At 40.9% G+C, this 16,906-nt stretch overlaps 1 protein-coding gene across 1 annotated transcript in view; it reads right to left on the reverse strand.

Moving 5' to 3' along the window:
• Positions 1–16,906, reverse strand: part of LOC117654780 (sodium channel protein type 5 subunit alpha-like) — a 63,830-nt gene that overhangs the window by 13,354 nt on the left and 33,570 nt on the right. The window contains exons 13-19 of the mRNA XM_087893692.1: positions 15,228–15,338; positions 13,500–13,608; positions 9,100–9,254; positions 8,212–8,385; positions 5,989–6,117; positions 4,341–4,550; positions 2,236–2,292 (exon numbers count right to left, since the gene is read on the reverse strand). Coding sequence (XP_087749818.1) covers positions 2,236–2,292; positions 4,341–4,550; positions 5,989–6,117; positions 8,212–8,385; positions 9,100–9,254; positions 13,500–13,608; positions 15,228–15,338 — 945 coding nt within the window. The remainder of the gene's footprint in view (positions 1–2,235; positions 2,293–4,340; positions 4,551–5,988; positions 6,118–8,211; positions 8,386–9,099; positions 9,255–13,499; positions 13,609–15,227; positions 15,339–16,906) is intronic.

Raw genomic sequence — 16,906 nt, forward strand, 5'->3', positions numbered from 1 at the left:
TAATATGACACAGATGACCAATATCCTTCTTCTGGATTTCAACTTCCCTTCTTCAGGATATGCAAAATGACAGCACTGATGATGTTGCCTAGTTTGGATCATGAAATATTTGCAAAACAACCAAGCTCAGAGACCACCAAGGACCCCTCACAACACGAATCACTCTCCAGAGAAGCATTGCAAAGAAATTGCTTTCAAAACCGGCATCGTCCCTGATCTGGGAAGTTAATGCAAAATGATACCATTTGGTTTGCATTTCCCCAGCCTAAGGACATCTACGCTTCCTGGCTCAAAAGCCTCAGTGAAATTATTTTCTCCTTGTGGAAAATGTCAATAAGCTATTTACTCTTCTTTAATTCAAGATGCTTAATTTAACAGGAAACAGGCTAGCTGCTCAGGTGGAACTAAGCTTCAGTGCAATGTTTAATCCTTGATGGCTGCTGAGTCAACATTCAAGCCTTTTAGGATTCTTTTGCTTGAACTTCCCATAATGCGTTGTTGTTGTTGTTGTTGTTGTTAGTCGTGAAGTTGTATCTGACCCATCGCGACTCCATGGGCAACGTTCCTCCAGGAGGAACTCCACCATCCTCTGGAGTCCATTTAATCTCACGCCGACTGCTTCAGTGACTCCATCCAACCACCTCACTCTCTGCCGTCCCCTTCTTCTTTTGCCCTCCATCATTCCCAGCATTAGGCTCTTCTCCAGCGAGTCCTTCCTCCTCATTAGGTGGCCAAAGTATTTGAGTTTCATCTTCAGGATCTGGCCTTCTAAAGAGCAGTCAGGGTTGATCTCCTCTAGAGATCGGTTGGATGGCCTTGCAGTCTAGTGCATAGACCTGCATAGACCTGGCCTAATCACAGCCTGCCGTGGTTTTCTCTGGTTTGCCTTATAAAACTTAATATTTGTTTTGGTTGGTTTTGCCTTCCCTTGTTTCAGAACAGAACCTTCCTTTGTTTCACATCTAAATTTATCTTCAGCGTCACTAGCTCCTGCTTGATATAGAGCCCAATGGCACTTACTCCAACTAGGAAAGACTAATTATTGGGTTATCATTATTATCACAACTGGCCAACTAGCCAAATATTCAACAGAAGCTATGAAAGCAACTGTTTCAGAGTTCCAAACAGGGAATTTGGAAATCTGTATAACAGAATAATAGAGTTGGAAGGGATCTTAGAGATCTTCTGGTCCAACTTCCTTCTCAAACAGAAGACCCTGTTACAGACAAATGGCTGTCCAATCTCTTCTTAAAAACCTCCAGTGATGGAGCACCCACAACTTCTGGAGGCAGGCTGTTCAATTTTCCTATCTTATCCATGAGCTGCAAGAATGGCAAAGATTCATACTTCATGCTAAACCATAACATGGAGCCTTTCTTGTTAATTTAATCCTTAATAAAACCTGAGTTTAAAAAAAATCTTGGTTAAACATTAAGTGTGAACCTAGGCTAATTTAAAATTTTTCTTTGCCATTGATTTCACCAGTGAGCTTTCTATATGTCATAAAAAAATATTACAGCCAAATTATCATTTCCCAAATTTGAAAGGAAATTTGAATGTTCTTATTTTTTAGTATTTAATCCCAAACCTATACCTAAACAATGTCAGCTGATTAATGTCAATTCTTTACTGTTCTTCTAGCCACAATGTAGACCAGCTTTTAAGATCTGCTATTGGTTTTCCCAGTTGCAATGTATGGTTGTGAAAGTTGGACTATAAGGAAGGCTGAGCATCAAAGAATTGAGGCCTTTGAACTCTGGTGCTGGAGAAGACTCCCGCGAGTCCCTTGGACTACAAAGGCGATCAAAGCAGTCAATCCTAGAGAAGATCAACCCTGACTACTCTTTAGAAGGCCAGATCCTGAAGATGAAACTCAAATACTTTGGCCACCTAATGAGAAGGAAGGACTCATTGAAGAGCCTAATGCTGGGAAAGATTGAGGGCAAAAGAAGAAGGGGACGGCAGAGAACGAGATAGCTGGATGGAGTCACTGAAGCAGTCGGTGTGAGCTTAAATGGACTCCAGAGGATGGTAGAGGACAGGAAGGCCTGGAGGAAAGTTGTCCATGGGGTCGCAATGGGTTGGACACAACTTCACAACTAACAACAACTAGAGCTTCTCTGATGCTCAAGCTAGAAAAATACAGCTTTGGGGACAATAGTGCAAGATTGCGAATTGAACAAGGAGATAATCTGAAAAAAAGAGAAACATAGCAACTTCTTTTTTACAGCTTACGTCATTAGCTGAATCTACTGCAGCATACATAATTTCCATCCAGCCTTTAAATGTTGCCTGGAAAAAAAACCAAATGGAGATATTATTAAGCCAAATTATTAAAGTTTTCTATGCCTTTTCTCCTTGATTTGTCTGATAGAGGCAGACCTTACTGTGTTCTCAAAATCATTGCAGCCTTTCCCCAGTCTGCCACTATAGGACCTCTTCTGTACTTAAAACAAAATTCATTTGCTACTTTTTCTTCAGAAATATATACCAGTAAAATCCTTATTAGGTGCAGATAACAAACATTCAATTTTCTTGGACAAAACATAGAAACATAAAACAATGGAGTTACTTTTCTACAACTTTTTTAGTTACTTTACTGTATTTTTATTTTATTATTATATTTATTTTATTATTATTCCCACACCTTATTTTTTATTTTATTTATTTATTTATTATTCAATTTATATACCGCCCTTCTCCCTAAGGACTCAGGGCGGTGCACAGCCAGAATTAAGAACATGAACTACAAATATTAAGAACAATTAAAATATATATAAATTTGGCCCAAAAATTTAAAAATCACAAACCAATTAAAACATTTTAAAAATTTAAAAATTTCTTCTTAAGCCAGCCCAGCTTGCTGGAAAAAGTGGGGTTTAAGGGCATGGCGGAAGGCACCGAGGTCTTGGATTCTCCTTATCTCTGGGGGCAACTGATTCCAGAGGGTAGGTGCCCCCACAGAGAAGGCTCTCCCCCTGGGGGTCACCAGCCTACATTGTCTGTACATACACCACCCTTTATTATGCTGTCACTTTAAGCATCTAATTTTCTTGTCTTATTCCCTTCAAATATTACAATTGGGCTAGAGGATTTGAATTTGAAATGAAAGATCACAGAAAATTAAGAAGGGAAGACAGTACTGACTTCCCTTGATCCATCTGCCTCTTTTGATGTCCAGAACAGGATAGAAATAGAGACAAAAAATTTAGTTCTCCCATCCCACCTGGTTGACAAAGGAATAATTAAAATAATTAAAATTAAATTTTATGATGTTTGTGTGTCTATATTTTTCTTGACTGTACACCGCCTTGAGTCCTACGGGAGAAAGGCGGTATAGAAATATAATAAATAAATAAATAAATAAATAAATAAATAAATAAATAAATAAATAAATAAATGAGAATCATGTTTTGTTGATATGTAAAAGGAAAAAAAAAAGATGACCATTTTTTGCTCAAGGCAGCAAGACCCAACATGTATTAGGTAATGTCTATATTTTTACTTCTGAAGTTAGGGGAATTAATTATGACTATTATTAATTTTATTTATAATACACCTACAAGATTCATTTCTCTATTTTATGAAATACTGGATTCAGATAACTGTAGAAGCCATCATACTGCTACTAACGATAATCAACTAACTGTTCTACTCTGCAGTGTAAATGCAAAAGGTTGTATTTAGACTTTGTCCAAATAGCACAAGCACATTTTAATTGACTTTTTTTTTCTTTTCCCAGCACTTGTTTTTTTAAAGTCTCCTCATAGCTTTTTCTCCTAAGCAAATTTGCCCACAAATCAACTTTCAACAATTTTTATATTTATTTATAATCAAATTTCTATACCGCCCTACTCCCGAAGGACTCAGGGCGGTGAACAGCCAAGATAAAATACAGATAATACAAATATTAAAAATCCCTTAAAATTATTAAATATTTTGGCCGAAACAACAGATTAAAACACCCAATTTATAAAGCCATAAATTAAAAAAATTTAAAAAATTTAAAAGAGGAGAGTTAGGCCAACAATCTGCTATTAATAACATATTCTGGCTGCACACACCCTATGAAAGATATTTAATATCTATATTAAATATAGCTCCAAACAAACAACCAATCACACAACCAACTGGCCACACTAGCACACAAGACATTTATAAGCTAAAGAGAACAGGACAAGAGAATCCTGCTGCTGATGTTTTCTAGTTTGGTAACGAAACGTTCAGAAATTGAAATTGAATCAAGCTTGGAGAGCAAACCACTGCCAAAATCTAAAGCCTGACCTATAGGTATTTTCTATTATTTCAAAGATATTTAACATCCATTTTATTAAACATACCACTTGAAGGAGAGCCAGGTACCCATTCCCAACATGATCAAAGTTGATAGCCTTATTAATACAACTATTCTTATTTTCAATGTTCCAACATGAAAATTTCCCTCCAAACAGTTGCACTCCTAAGATATTAAATGGGAGCCATAGTACAATGCAGACAAGAAGCACATTTCCAATGGAAGGGATAGCTCCGGCCAGGGCATTCACAACAACCTTAAAGAAAGAAAGAAAAATGAGAGATACACAATCAATTCTCACTGCAAGAACAAATAGCATAGGCCGTCCTTGATCTACGACCAGACTGAGCCCAGAATTTATGCTGTTAAGTGAAAAATTTCTTAAGTGAGTTTTGCCCCGTTTTACGATTTTTCTTGCCACATTTGTTAAGTGAATCATTTCAGTTGTTAAATTAGTAACACGGTTGTTAAGTGAATCTGGCTTCCCTGTTGACTTTGCTTGTCAGAAGGTCACAAAAGGGGATCACGTGATCCCGGGACCCTGTCACGGTCATCAATATGAGTCAGTTGCCAAATGTCTGAATTTTGATCACGTGACCATTGGGGATGCGGTCGTGAGTGTGAAAAACGGTCATAATGGCACTTTTTTCAGTGCGGTTGTAATTTGAACGGTCACTAGATGACATTGTTCACACCTGTAGTATGAACACTACACTTGAGTACTCTTGAAGTCCACACATGTTAAATTTGCTAAGGTTGAGAAACATTGTCCTGCAAAACAGCCTCCCTCCAAGATCCGAGTACCTCAACTCAGATAAACCTTTGTCCATCCCAAACTGTACCTGCCCGTGCATTCTAGACCAGCTGAAGTTTCAAAGTGTTTTCCTTCTCCTTCATTAAAAATCAGGAGAATCTGGGAGAAAAGCAGATGGACCAAAAGAGGGGGGGAAAAAATAGAATTTATGAGTTAAAAATTTCAAATCATGTCTGGCAGGGAGGCAGGTACAGCTATATATCAAGAGGATAATTTTCCCCCACCCCACAGGGTGGCATTTTGAATAATAAATTCCTAATCTAAAAGAGATGTATGTTAGGTAAAGCAGCATTATTCAAATATATGGCTGAATTTGATTAGGGAAGCAACAAATGTTTTTCATTAGAATCTTCCTTAGAATGTTAAATGTTCTCTAATATTCCTGCAATACTCAAAATAGAAAGAGCCATGGCTGAAACCAGCGGTGAAATCCACTTACCTTCGCTACCGGTTCGGGAACGGGAGTGGACGGAAGCATGAACATGCTATACACGCGTGCACCTTTTCTGCGCATGTGCAGAAACTTCTACGCATGCGCAGAGGGTCAAAAACGGGACGTAATGATGTCCCGGCGGATGGGAAGAGCCTCCTGCTGCCAGTGCTACCAGTTTGCACGAACCGGATAGGTCCGGCTGGATTTCACCGCTGGCTGAAACAATGCATCAGTCCTATTCCTCTGAAATAAAACAAGATCTACTTCCAAAAGATAGGCATACAGTATTTGAAACATAATGTTTGGAAGAGGGAGGGAGGGGGAGGGGAAGGGAGAGGGGGAGAGAGAGGGGAGGGAGGGAGGGAGGGAGGGAGGGAGGGAGGGAGGAAGGAAGGAAGGAAGGAAGGAAGGAAGGAAGGAAGGAAGGAAGGAAGGAAGATTTAATACCTTTATTCCTTTAAATCTAGACAATGCTCGAAGAGGTCTAAGGGCCCTCAATGTTCTTAGAGATTTTGTGGAGATATTACCGTCGCACTGTCTTGTCTTTGACATACCTCTTGCCATAGGCAAAGAAACCTTTGAAAAACAGGAAAAGTACAATTTAAAAGACAAGTTGTAATTCTGGCTTACTTTCAGGAAAAACCATGCTAAGAAATTAGCAACTATCAATTCTATGCCTGCTATGAAAGCCCCTGACCTATAGTTTCCTCTCACCCATCCCCATCCCCATTTTATTGTTCTCTCCATCTATTGCCTTGAATCATAGAACATCGGAATTGGAACAGACTTTGGAGATTCTATAGTCCAAACTCCTGCAGGAGATCCTATACCTGTGGTGGTGAATGTATGGCACGTATGCCACAGGTGGCACACGGAGCCATATCTGTGGGCACACAAGCGTTGCCCTAGCTCAGCTGCAGCATGCACACGCACACCAGCCATCTGATTTTCAGGCCTTTTGGGGCCACTAAAAGTCGGGAAACAGACCGTTTCCAGCTTCCGGAGGGCCTCCGGGGGGAGAGGCCATTTTTGCCCTCCTCAGGCTCTAAGAGAGCCTCTGGAGCCTGGGGAGGGTGAAAAACAAGTCTACTGGGCCCACCGGTAACCTTTATGCCGTTGCGTGCCAAAAGTGGGGGGAGTGCAGTGAGGTTGCATGTGCATGCGTGGGGGAGCGGGGCACAGTGGGGCATTCTATTATGGGTGTGGGCTTGGTCGTGCACAACTCCCCTGTGCTCCCCCTGCTTTTAGCACGCGACAGCAAAAAGGTTAGCCATCACTGTCCTATACCATTTCAGATAAATGGTTGTACAGTCTTTTTTCAAAAGCTTCCAGTGATGGAGCACCCACAACTTTTGAAGGCGAGTTGTTCCACTGATTGATTATTCTCAGTGTTAGGAAATTTCTCCTTAGTTCCTGGTTGCTTCTCCTTTTGATTAGTTTCCACCCGTTGCTTCTTGTCCTGCCCTCAGGTGCTTTGGAGAATAGCTTTGATCCCTCTTCTTTGGGGCAGCCCCTCAGATATTGGAAGACTGCTATCCTGTCACCCCTAGTCCTTCTTTTTACTAGACTAGACATACCCAATTCATGCAGCCATCTTCATATGTTTTAGTTTCAAGGCCCTTGATCATTTTTGTTGCTCTTCTCTACACTTTTTCTAGAGTCTCAACCAGGGGTGGGCTGCTGGAGGTTTGCAGTGGTTCGGGAGAACCTCTAGCTAAGATTCTATGCAGTTCGGAGAACCCCCAAATCCCACTCCTGACTGGCCCCACCTACCCTTCCCCTCCCCTCCCAGGAGTCCCCACACAGCCCGTTTTGGAAGTAGGTAAGTGCAGGGAGCACATGGAGGCTCGGGGAGGGCAAAAAACGGGCCTACCGGAAGTTCAGGAAGGCCAGAAATGGGCCTGTTTCCAGCCTCTAGAGCCTGGGAAGGCCGTTTTCGCCCTCCCGGGCCTCCGGAGCTCAGGAAGGGCAAAAATGCCCCCACCCTCCGTAGTGCAGGAGGCCGATTAGGGCCCCTTCCTAAAATTTTTGAAGCCCACCCCTGGTCTCAACGTCTTTTTTTATATGACCAAAACTGGATGCAATATTCCAAGGTCTTACCTATGTAAGGTCTTACCAAGGCCTTATAAAGCAGTACTAGTACTTCATGTGATCTTGATTCTATCCCTCTGTTAATGCAGCCTAGGACTGTGTTGGCTTTTTTGGATGCTGCTGCACACTGCTAGCTCATATATAAGTGATTGTCTACTAGGACTCCAAGACCCATCTTGCAGTTTACTGTTATTGAGCAAAGATTCACCTAATCAGTACTTGTACATTTATTTTTGGTGCCTAAATGTAACACTTTACTTTTCTCTTCATTGAACTTCATTTTGTTAAATATAGGAAATGAGAATAGTTTTTATGAGGCTCTCTATGTGAGAAACTACTTTTCCTATTTCCACATTGCAGCAATGCAGCAAGGTTGACTCAGCCTTCCATCCTTTCTAAGGTAGGTAAATTGAGAACCCAGTTTGTGGGGGCAATAAGCTGACTTTGTATAAAAATATACAAAAGTATGAAGTCTATTGCTTAACGCACTGTAAGCCACCCTGAGTCTCCGGAGAAGGACGGCATATAAATCAAATTTTAAAAAAAAATGCACATAACAAGAAAATACATGGTACTCACACACACAATAAAGAAATCAAGAATACACCAGCCATTAGTAAAATATTTTCTAAAGCCATAGGCCACCCATTTAAGAAGCATCTCCAAGAAAAAGATACAGAAAAAGAATACATCGGCATAGTTGAGAATGTTTTTTATGATCTTTCTTCTATCGAGGTAAATATCTTCAAAGATCTGGAATTATAAGTCAGATGTCATTTAGACTATAATAAAATCAAATATTGTATCTATAGACCCCTCACATCCTGGACATAAACTGTTCTGACTCCTCCCCTTAGGAAGCCAGCATAGGGCATTACATGCCGAGATAGCTAGACACGAAGATTTTTTCCCCTTGTGTCATCACTCTGCTGAATGTTTAATCCTTAAGTATTGCCCTATGTTTTATTAACCCATGTAGTAGCGATCTATTGCTGCGATCTTTCTCATCTTTTCATCTACCTTCTCCTATTGGTATTTTAAGATTATATTACTTTGTTGTTTGCATGGTATGTACATTGAGAGCTTATGCATTGGAGACAAATTCCTTGTGTGTCCAATCACACTTAGCCAAATAAAGCTGTTCTGTTCTGTTCTGTCCTGTTCTGTTCTGTTCTACACTACTCTACCCTGCCTACCCTACATTCTGTTCTGTTCTGTTCTACTCTACTCTATTTATTGCATTCTCTATTCCATTCCATTCTACTCTACTCTACTCTACTGTACTCTACTCTATTTATTGCATTCTCTGTTTTGTTCTGTTCTGTTCTATTCTGTTCTATTCTATTCCATATTCCGTATTCTGTATTCTGCATTCCATATTCTATATTCTAGTCTAGTCTAGTATCTGTATTATTAACAGCAGAAGCTAAAGAAAAGCAGAGTTGATTCAAACTATAGTAAACTTACCAGAGCACCACTACTCAGTAATATCATGAATATAATAAAGGATTCAAACCAATTATGTTTTATAATTTTGTAGCAGGTTTTTCTAAATCTCCACCAAGTGTTGCCTGGAAATGTATCTGTATTCACTCTGCAGCATGGAAATAATTTCATGAAGACTGAAATAAAGAACATAGAAATTATTAGTTCTTGAAAATGGATCAGGACCCAATCCGTTCCTGGGCTCTTTTTTTTTTTTGTAGTCATAGGACTTCAATTCAGACATCTGCAACTGCCTCACACTTATGACCAGTTGCAGCATTCTGCAGTCACACAATCACAATTTGCAAATTTTTTCACCAATTTCCAGCAATAAATTCTATTGAGAAAGCAGGATTCGCTTGCAACTGTTTCATTCGCTTAACAATCATGCAGTTTGCTTAATGATTGCTGTAAAACTTGTTATAAAATCAAATGCAATTTGACTTACCACAACAACTTACAATGGAAACTCTGGTTCCAATTGTGGTTGTAAGTCGAGGACCATCACTACTGCTAACTGATAAGTAGTCAAAGATAACTATATACAGATAGTCCTTGATTGAAAACTACAACCGAGCTCAAAATATCTGTTGCTAAGTGAGACAGTTGTTAAATGAGTTTCACTTCATTTTATGATCTTTCTTGACACAATAGTTAACTGAACCATTGCAGTTGTTAAGTTAATAACATGGTTGTTAAATGAATCTGGTTTTCCCATTGATTTTTCTTGTCAGGAAAGTCACAAATGGGATCACATGACCCCGGGACACTGCAACTATCATAAATATGAACCAGTTGCCAAGCATCTGAATTTTGGTCACATAACCATGAAAATGCTGCAATGGTTGTAGGTGTGAAAAATGGTCATAAGTCACTTACATAACTTTGAACAGTCACTAAATGAACTGTTGGAAATCGAAGGCTACCTGTATATGTTTATCTCCCAGGATGCTCCAAGCCTCATCCATCAGAATCATTTGTTGAAAGGCAGGCTGGAGGCAATTATTTTTGCATCTACCATGCTGGCTTCTTGAATTTAAGTAGGGGTTCGGATTTCAATCCCTCTTGACAATCCGGACTCTCAAAACTTTCTCATACAGAAAGCACATATAAAGTAACAAGACAGAATTTATATCTCAGAGGACCTCTCATGGACTATGAATGCTAACATGCTTGTGAAGAAGGCACAGAAGAGGTTGTACTTCCTGAGAATGCTCAGGAAGCTAAATCTATCTCAGCATCTACTTCTGTCCTACTATCGCAGCACCATTGAGAGTGTCCTGACATACGGCATTCTTGCATGGTATGGGAGCAGCTCTGTAGCAGACAAAAAATCTCTACAGACAATCATTAAAACTGCCCAGAATATTATCGGACTCCAGCTACCAGCCCTGGACAACATCTTCGAATCTCGCAGTTTGAGGAAGTTGCATAACATTCTCAGAGACTCTTCCCATCTTGCTTACAATCTTTTTGGACTGTTGCCTTCTGGCAGAAGATATGAAACAATTAAAACTCAAACCACATGTTTTCTGAATAGTTTTTATCCCAGAGCTATAATTGCACTCAACAATGAACTAAAGGGCCACCATTAGTGAGCTGTTGGACAGCATTGCTTGGTCTGTTGTGTAGATGTTTGGGTGGTTTAGGAGTGGGGAATTGTGGTGGGTGGGAGTGTGTTTGGGGATTGCTATGTGTGTTGGACCTGCTCTTTGGGTGTTAAGTGAATTTCGTTATATGGGTATACTGTGTATACAAGTACAATGACAATGAAGTTGTTGTTGTTGTTATTGTTGTTGTTATTATTATTATTATGGTTAATCTTTGGTGAGATTCACAGCCTTTGAGGCTGGTTAATAGCCCAGGAGCTCGAGTCTTAATCAAGGACCTAGGAACTGTTAAGGTATCGTTGGAGGATGTAAGCTGTTCCAAGTAGGGTGGTTTTTTGTAGAGTCAAAATGTTCAAGTCCGGTAAATTTAGAATTTCTAAATAACGGGGTAGCCCTTTGGGTATTGCTCCAAGGGCTCCAATTACAATCGGGACAACACACGATTTCACACAGTCGCTCAGCTTCAATTTGCAAGTCCCGATACTACTACTACTACTACTACTACTACTACTACTACTACTACTACTACTATTATTATTATTATTATTATTATTATTATTATTATTATTATTATTATTTTGAAAGGAGTGCGATGGCTCAGCAGTTAAAACCTCTGACACTTGCCAGTGGAAAGCAGACAGCCTGGGTTCAAGACTGAACTCTTGTTCTTACCCCAGCTCCTGCCCACCTAGTAGTTTGAAAGTAAGCAAATATGAGTAGATAAATAGGCACCACTTTGGTGGGAAGGTAACCAATGCGCCTTGGCATGCAATCATGCTGGCCATATGACTACGGAAGTGTCTTCAGACAATACTGGCTCCCTCAGCTAGGAAATGGAGATGAGCAACTCCCCCCTAGAGCTGGCCATGACTGGACAGGGGAGACATTTACTATGGAAACCATAAAATCCAGCCCACAGTTCAGTGCTTGAATCCAAATTAAAACCTCCTCAAGAGATGGAAAGGCTTGAATACATCAAGTGAAGGGAGGTTCACAGTCTCCCTTAGGAGTAAGTTTCAAAACCAATAGCTCTCATTGCCTTTCCTAATAACATATTTGAACTTTCAGACACAGTGTTGGTTTTTTAATAGAAAAGGAAAAAAACCTGGGGGAGGGGGGATGCCAACTGACTGGGAAAGGTTTAGCATTTTCTGATCAGGTCCAGAGAAACAAAAGCTATTCGTTTTTGCTGCTTCTTCAGGCCCGTAGTTAGAAGCAATTGTTTGTTTAGCCACCAGGACTTACATAAATTTTAAAGCTGTGCAATATAAATTTGCTTAACATAAATAAAAGGTTGAGCTATAAGCACCCTAGAGCAGCCCCATGGCAAATAAAATAGGTGGTGTAGGAAGTTAGCACGCACCCCTCTCCTAGAAAAATGAAATATTCTAGGAAATATTAAAAAGGCAGAATATTATACGTCCCTGGATAAGAAATGGAGAAACATGTTTTTTAGGCTGGAAGCAGACTCACTCTCAATAGCCCACAGCAGATGTCAGCACTTAAGAGATAGCTAGGTCTATTCATAAGCAAATGCCCTCACCCAAGATACAACAAAGGTAGGATTAGCCCTCTACCCATCTAGCAACAGAACTCACCACATGGCACCTGGGGAGATTGCATCACCCAGCAAGTTTCAACCAAGTTTGGGACTCAAAAGACAACCTACAAGTTACCCCTGCATGGCCCTATGGGAGTCTGACAACCAATCAGAATACAAGCTCAAATTCAAAGCCCAACAGAGGGTATAAATCTCTTCTCTGTCTCTCACCTATGTGCTTTTTTGCCCAGAACCTCAAAACCATGTGGTCCTGCCCACCATTAAACCATCTTTCCAAGCAGTCTCCATGTTTCCAGTGCCTTTCTCCCCACTTGAAAATGAACCCAGATGGACATTTCTTCCAACACTGGCAAATTTAACAGAACTGGAGCATCACTTGAACACCATCTGTCAATTCCAAAAGGCGTCTTTACTCAGAACAGCTTATATCTTGTGACGAGATCTTTAACGCCATCAAACATTCCCATCTGCCCTTCTCCCGAAGGACTCAGGGCGGTGTACAGCCAATTTAAAAACACAAGACACAACAATAATTAAAAATTAAAATAATTAAATAGATTTGGCCGATTTAAAACCCCAAAAATTAAAATACCCCAATTTAAAATTATTATATTGACAGCCCTGCCTGGCGGAACAACAGGGTCTTCAGTGCGCAGCGGAACACCCGGAGGTCGGAGATCTTACGCATTTCTGGGGGCAGTTCATTCCACAGGGTTGGGGCTCCCACAGAGAAGGCCCTCCCCCTGGGTGTCGCCAGCCGACATAACTTGGCTGATGGCACCCTGAGGAGACCCTCTCTGTGGGAACGGACTGATCGGTGGGAGGCTATTGGTGGCAGAAGACGGTCTCAAAGGTATCCAGGTTCTGTGCCATGGAGCGCTTTAAAGGTGGTAACCAACACCTTGAATCGCACCCGGAAGACCACTGGGAGCCAGTGCAGCTCGCGCAGGAGGGGTGTCACTTGGTTGATACCTAGGACGCTGGCAGCAACCCGTATCAACCATTAGCCCCAGTCAATGGTATTTGTGATGCACTTTTGAATGTTCAGTTGACTGAGTTTCATGTTTAATGAATAACGTAAATAATAATAATCCAGGCGAAACATTATATTGGAGTTGGCACATTTACTAAGAAGGATGAAGGCCACCGATCAACATTTCAACAGATTTGTTTAACTGGACCAATTTTCTGCCAAGAAAGCTGGTCTTCACCTTGTGGGAAACAGTCCTGAGGTTCCTTCTTGACTTCAGGCACGTGATGGATAGGAGATCTCTGATCCACTGTGCTGATATCTGAACAGCTCGTATCATAATCTGATCTCTGGATATGAGAAAAGAAAAACCAAAATCAGTTTATGAGGAATTAAGGCAGCTCTGCACATTATTCAGGAACATTCTATTCATGATAGGAAAAGCAAAAGGCTGAAACTCAGCATACTTTTTTAACAGAGCTTTGAGACTGCCAAGTAACATGCAGAAAACCTCCTATGATACATAGGAAATTTATCCATGGCTTAAGTTACACACATAATTGTAAGCCACAAGAAAATTGTGACTTGAGGACTATCTGTATCTGGAGATTTTCTACCTTTGGTTCTGGATGACATTACACTGCCCCAAACAGCTTGTGTGCAAAATACAGAGTTGCACAGAATAACAGAGTTGGAGGTCATCTAGTCCAACCCCCTGCTCAAGCAGGAGACCCTATACCAGGGGTGTCAAACTCACAGCATCACAGCGGCTTCATATGACGTATCGGGACTTTCCCCCCCCCTTTCGCTAAACCGGGCGTAGGCGTGGCCAGTGTGTGACACATCCGGCCCGTGGGCCGGGAGTTTGACAGTCCTGCTCTATACCACTTCAGACAAATGGCAGTGCAATCTCTTCTTAAAAACTCCACAACTTCTGGAGGCAAGCCACTGTATGTACATATGTATTTCCTATTTCCTACCGTAACTGCCACATTTATACTGTGTTTCCTTGTAAAAAAAATTAAAATTTGAGTCATTGTTTATACATTTCATGGTTTGCCCTGAATCATGTGTCGACGGGTGGCTGTGTAAGTCAATTAGATAACAAATAAACAAATGAATGAGTGAAATGTAAAAAGATTTATTGAATGTTTTGATTGGCCTTGTTGCTGTGAGGGATCTCACGAAGATCGATGGTTCGTTGAGGGCACTTCCAAGAAAAGTCAGCACACAAGGATGCCATCAAATTAAGTCTTTATTTAGAAGTAAAAGTGGAGTAAAATGAGTTCCCTGGCATGGAGGCATCCATGCCTGGATTGAGCCCATGGATCAGTCCCATAGGAAGTTAGAATAAGAGCAGGGGAGAGCAGCCCCTGTGCAGGGGTTCTTATAGGGGCCCATGGCCCCTCCCTTACCAATGTGTGAGTGGACCGGAGGGCCATTAACTTTCCCCAAAGGGGCTGCAGGGGCCGGAGCCCCTTGACCCACCAGTGAGATCAAAGGTGCCTCTTTGTTCCCATCTGGTGGCCTTTGTAGAAACTGCCATGGCTGGCACAAAAACACCTAACAGTTGCTACGATAGGACGATGTGCCCTGAACTGAGAGTATTTTGAGTTTATACAATTACAGTTCCTATGGGGTTTATTGTCCACTCAAATGACATACCTTTGAAGAATGGATGCTATTTGCTTGGATTTTAAATTCAAAAGCTGCTTGCCCTGACAAAGGGTAGTAAAGTACCATGGGAGTAAAGAGGACCCCTTGTCCTCCCCAACAAAATCAGTTCTGCCTTTCCATGCTTACAAGAAGGGCCCATTGCATGCCAAGGGGCTGAGACAAAAAAAATTCTGGAACCCTTTTGTAAGAGTAATCTAAGAATGGTAACTTCTCTGGGCAAATTTTAGAGAATGCAAAGTATCATTTTCTCAGCAAGTAATGAAGATGTCCAGTTCATTTTTATTTGCTTTACCTTGGGAACATCTAAAGACCAAATACTTGTAGTTTCAGAAACTTGAGAAGAGAGCCTTCGATTTTGGCGTTGGTATACTGGTATTTCTCTCCTCTTTCGCAGATTGTTCTCCTAGAAAAAGACACCCAAGGAATCGTTTGATACGCCAAAATGTTTTCCTCTTCAAGTTTCTTCAAGAATGTCATGAAGTTCCATCCCAAACATAAAATGGTATCAAAAGCAGTAAAGAAATGACAAAATCTTAAACATTTATTCTGAAATATTATCGATGTAATGAACACACAAGAGCAAATTATGTCATCCACATCCTTTGGGCATGAAACATGCATTGCTTTGTATTGTATATGCATCAAGTAACTTCCCCTTTTGCAAATTTTTGACAAGCAAAGTCCAGGGGGAAGCCAGACAACCTTGTTACTAATTTAACAAGTGCAATGATTCACTTAACAAATGTGTCAAAAAAAAGTCATAAAATGGGACAAAACTCACTTAACAAATTTCTCACTTAACAATGTAAATTTGGGGCCTGATTGTGGTCATAAGTTGAGGACTACCTTTATCTGCACTGTCACATGATCAAAATTCAGGTGCTCAAATACAGGAATGTATTTATGCTGATTGCAGCATCCTGGAGTCACGTCAGGAGTGAAATGCTCCCGGTTCAGACCGGCTCGGGCAAGTAGGTAGCGATGGCGGTGGGCAAGCTCTGACGATCCCAGATGAGTTGCCTACTCATCAGGCAACTCAGCTTGGATTGTCAGACCCATTTAAAAGAAAAAAAAGTTTCTTCCCCCCTCCCCCCCCCCGCCAGTCTCCAGCTTGTTTACGTCAGCTGCTGGTCGCAAAGCAATCCATTGCATCAGCAAGCAACTGAATCTCCCTGCCTGCAATCAAGCTCATCGGTGAGCAGCTCTATCTGCAACTTTAAGACTTGTGGACTTCAACTCCCAGCAAAGCTGGCTGAGGAATTCTGGGAGTTGAAGTCCACAAGTCTTAAAGTTGCCAAGGTTGGAGACCCCTGTTCTGTTGGGTAAGTTTTTTTCTCCCTTTGGGAGCTTTAAAAAAAATAGTTAATTGGGTTTTTTTTTACTTGTTCTTTTTTTAGACCTAGCCATTTAAAGTTTAGGAAGTTTTAAATTTAGCTGCTTTTATATAAAAATAAAAATAAATTAAAATAAAATAATATTTGTGCAGCTTTCTGAGATTTAGTGTGTTTCTGTAGTGTTTCACTCTAACTACACAAACACACAAAATCTCACAAAGCTGTATGTGGAATTTTGTGTGTGTAAAGTGTGAAAGTTGGTTTTTTGGGCTTTTGTGGCTGTGTGAGGTTCCTACTTGTTACAGGGGCCATTTTGGGTCTAGCACAGCTGCTTTTACGTTGTGGGTAACCAGTTGTGTTGTGTTGTGTTGTGTGTGTGTAAAGTGTGAAAGTTGTTTTTTTGGGCTTTTTGTGGCTGTGTGAGGTTCCTGCTTGTTGTGGGGCCATTTTGGGTCTAGCACAGCTGCTTTTACATTATGGGTGAGCCAGTTGTGTTGTGTTGTGTTTTGTAGGTTAAAAAAGGGCAAAGAAGTGACATTGACTTGGCCATGCCCACCCAGTCACCTTATCACCAAGCCCCACCCACTAATTAAGCCACGCCCACCTGGGTCACGTGATCCCCATATACAATATTCCC

This window comes from Pantherophis guttatus, chromosome 4 (genome assembly GCF_059756535.1).
Source record: "Pantherophis guttatus breed Tessera chromosome 4, ASM5975653v1, whole genome shotgun sequence".
Lineage (NCBI taxonomy): Eukaryota > Metazoa > Chordata > Lepidosauria > Squamata > Colubridae > Pantherophis > Pantherophis guttatus.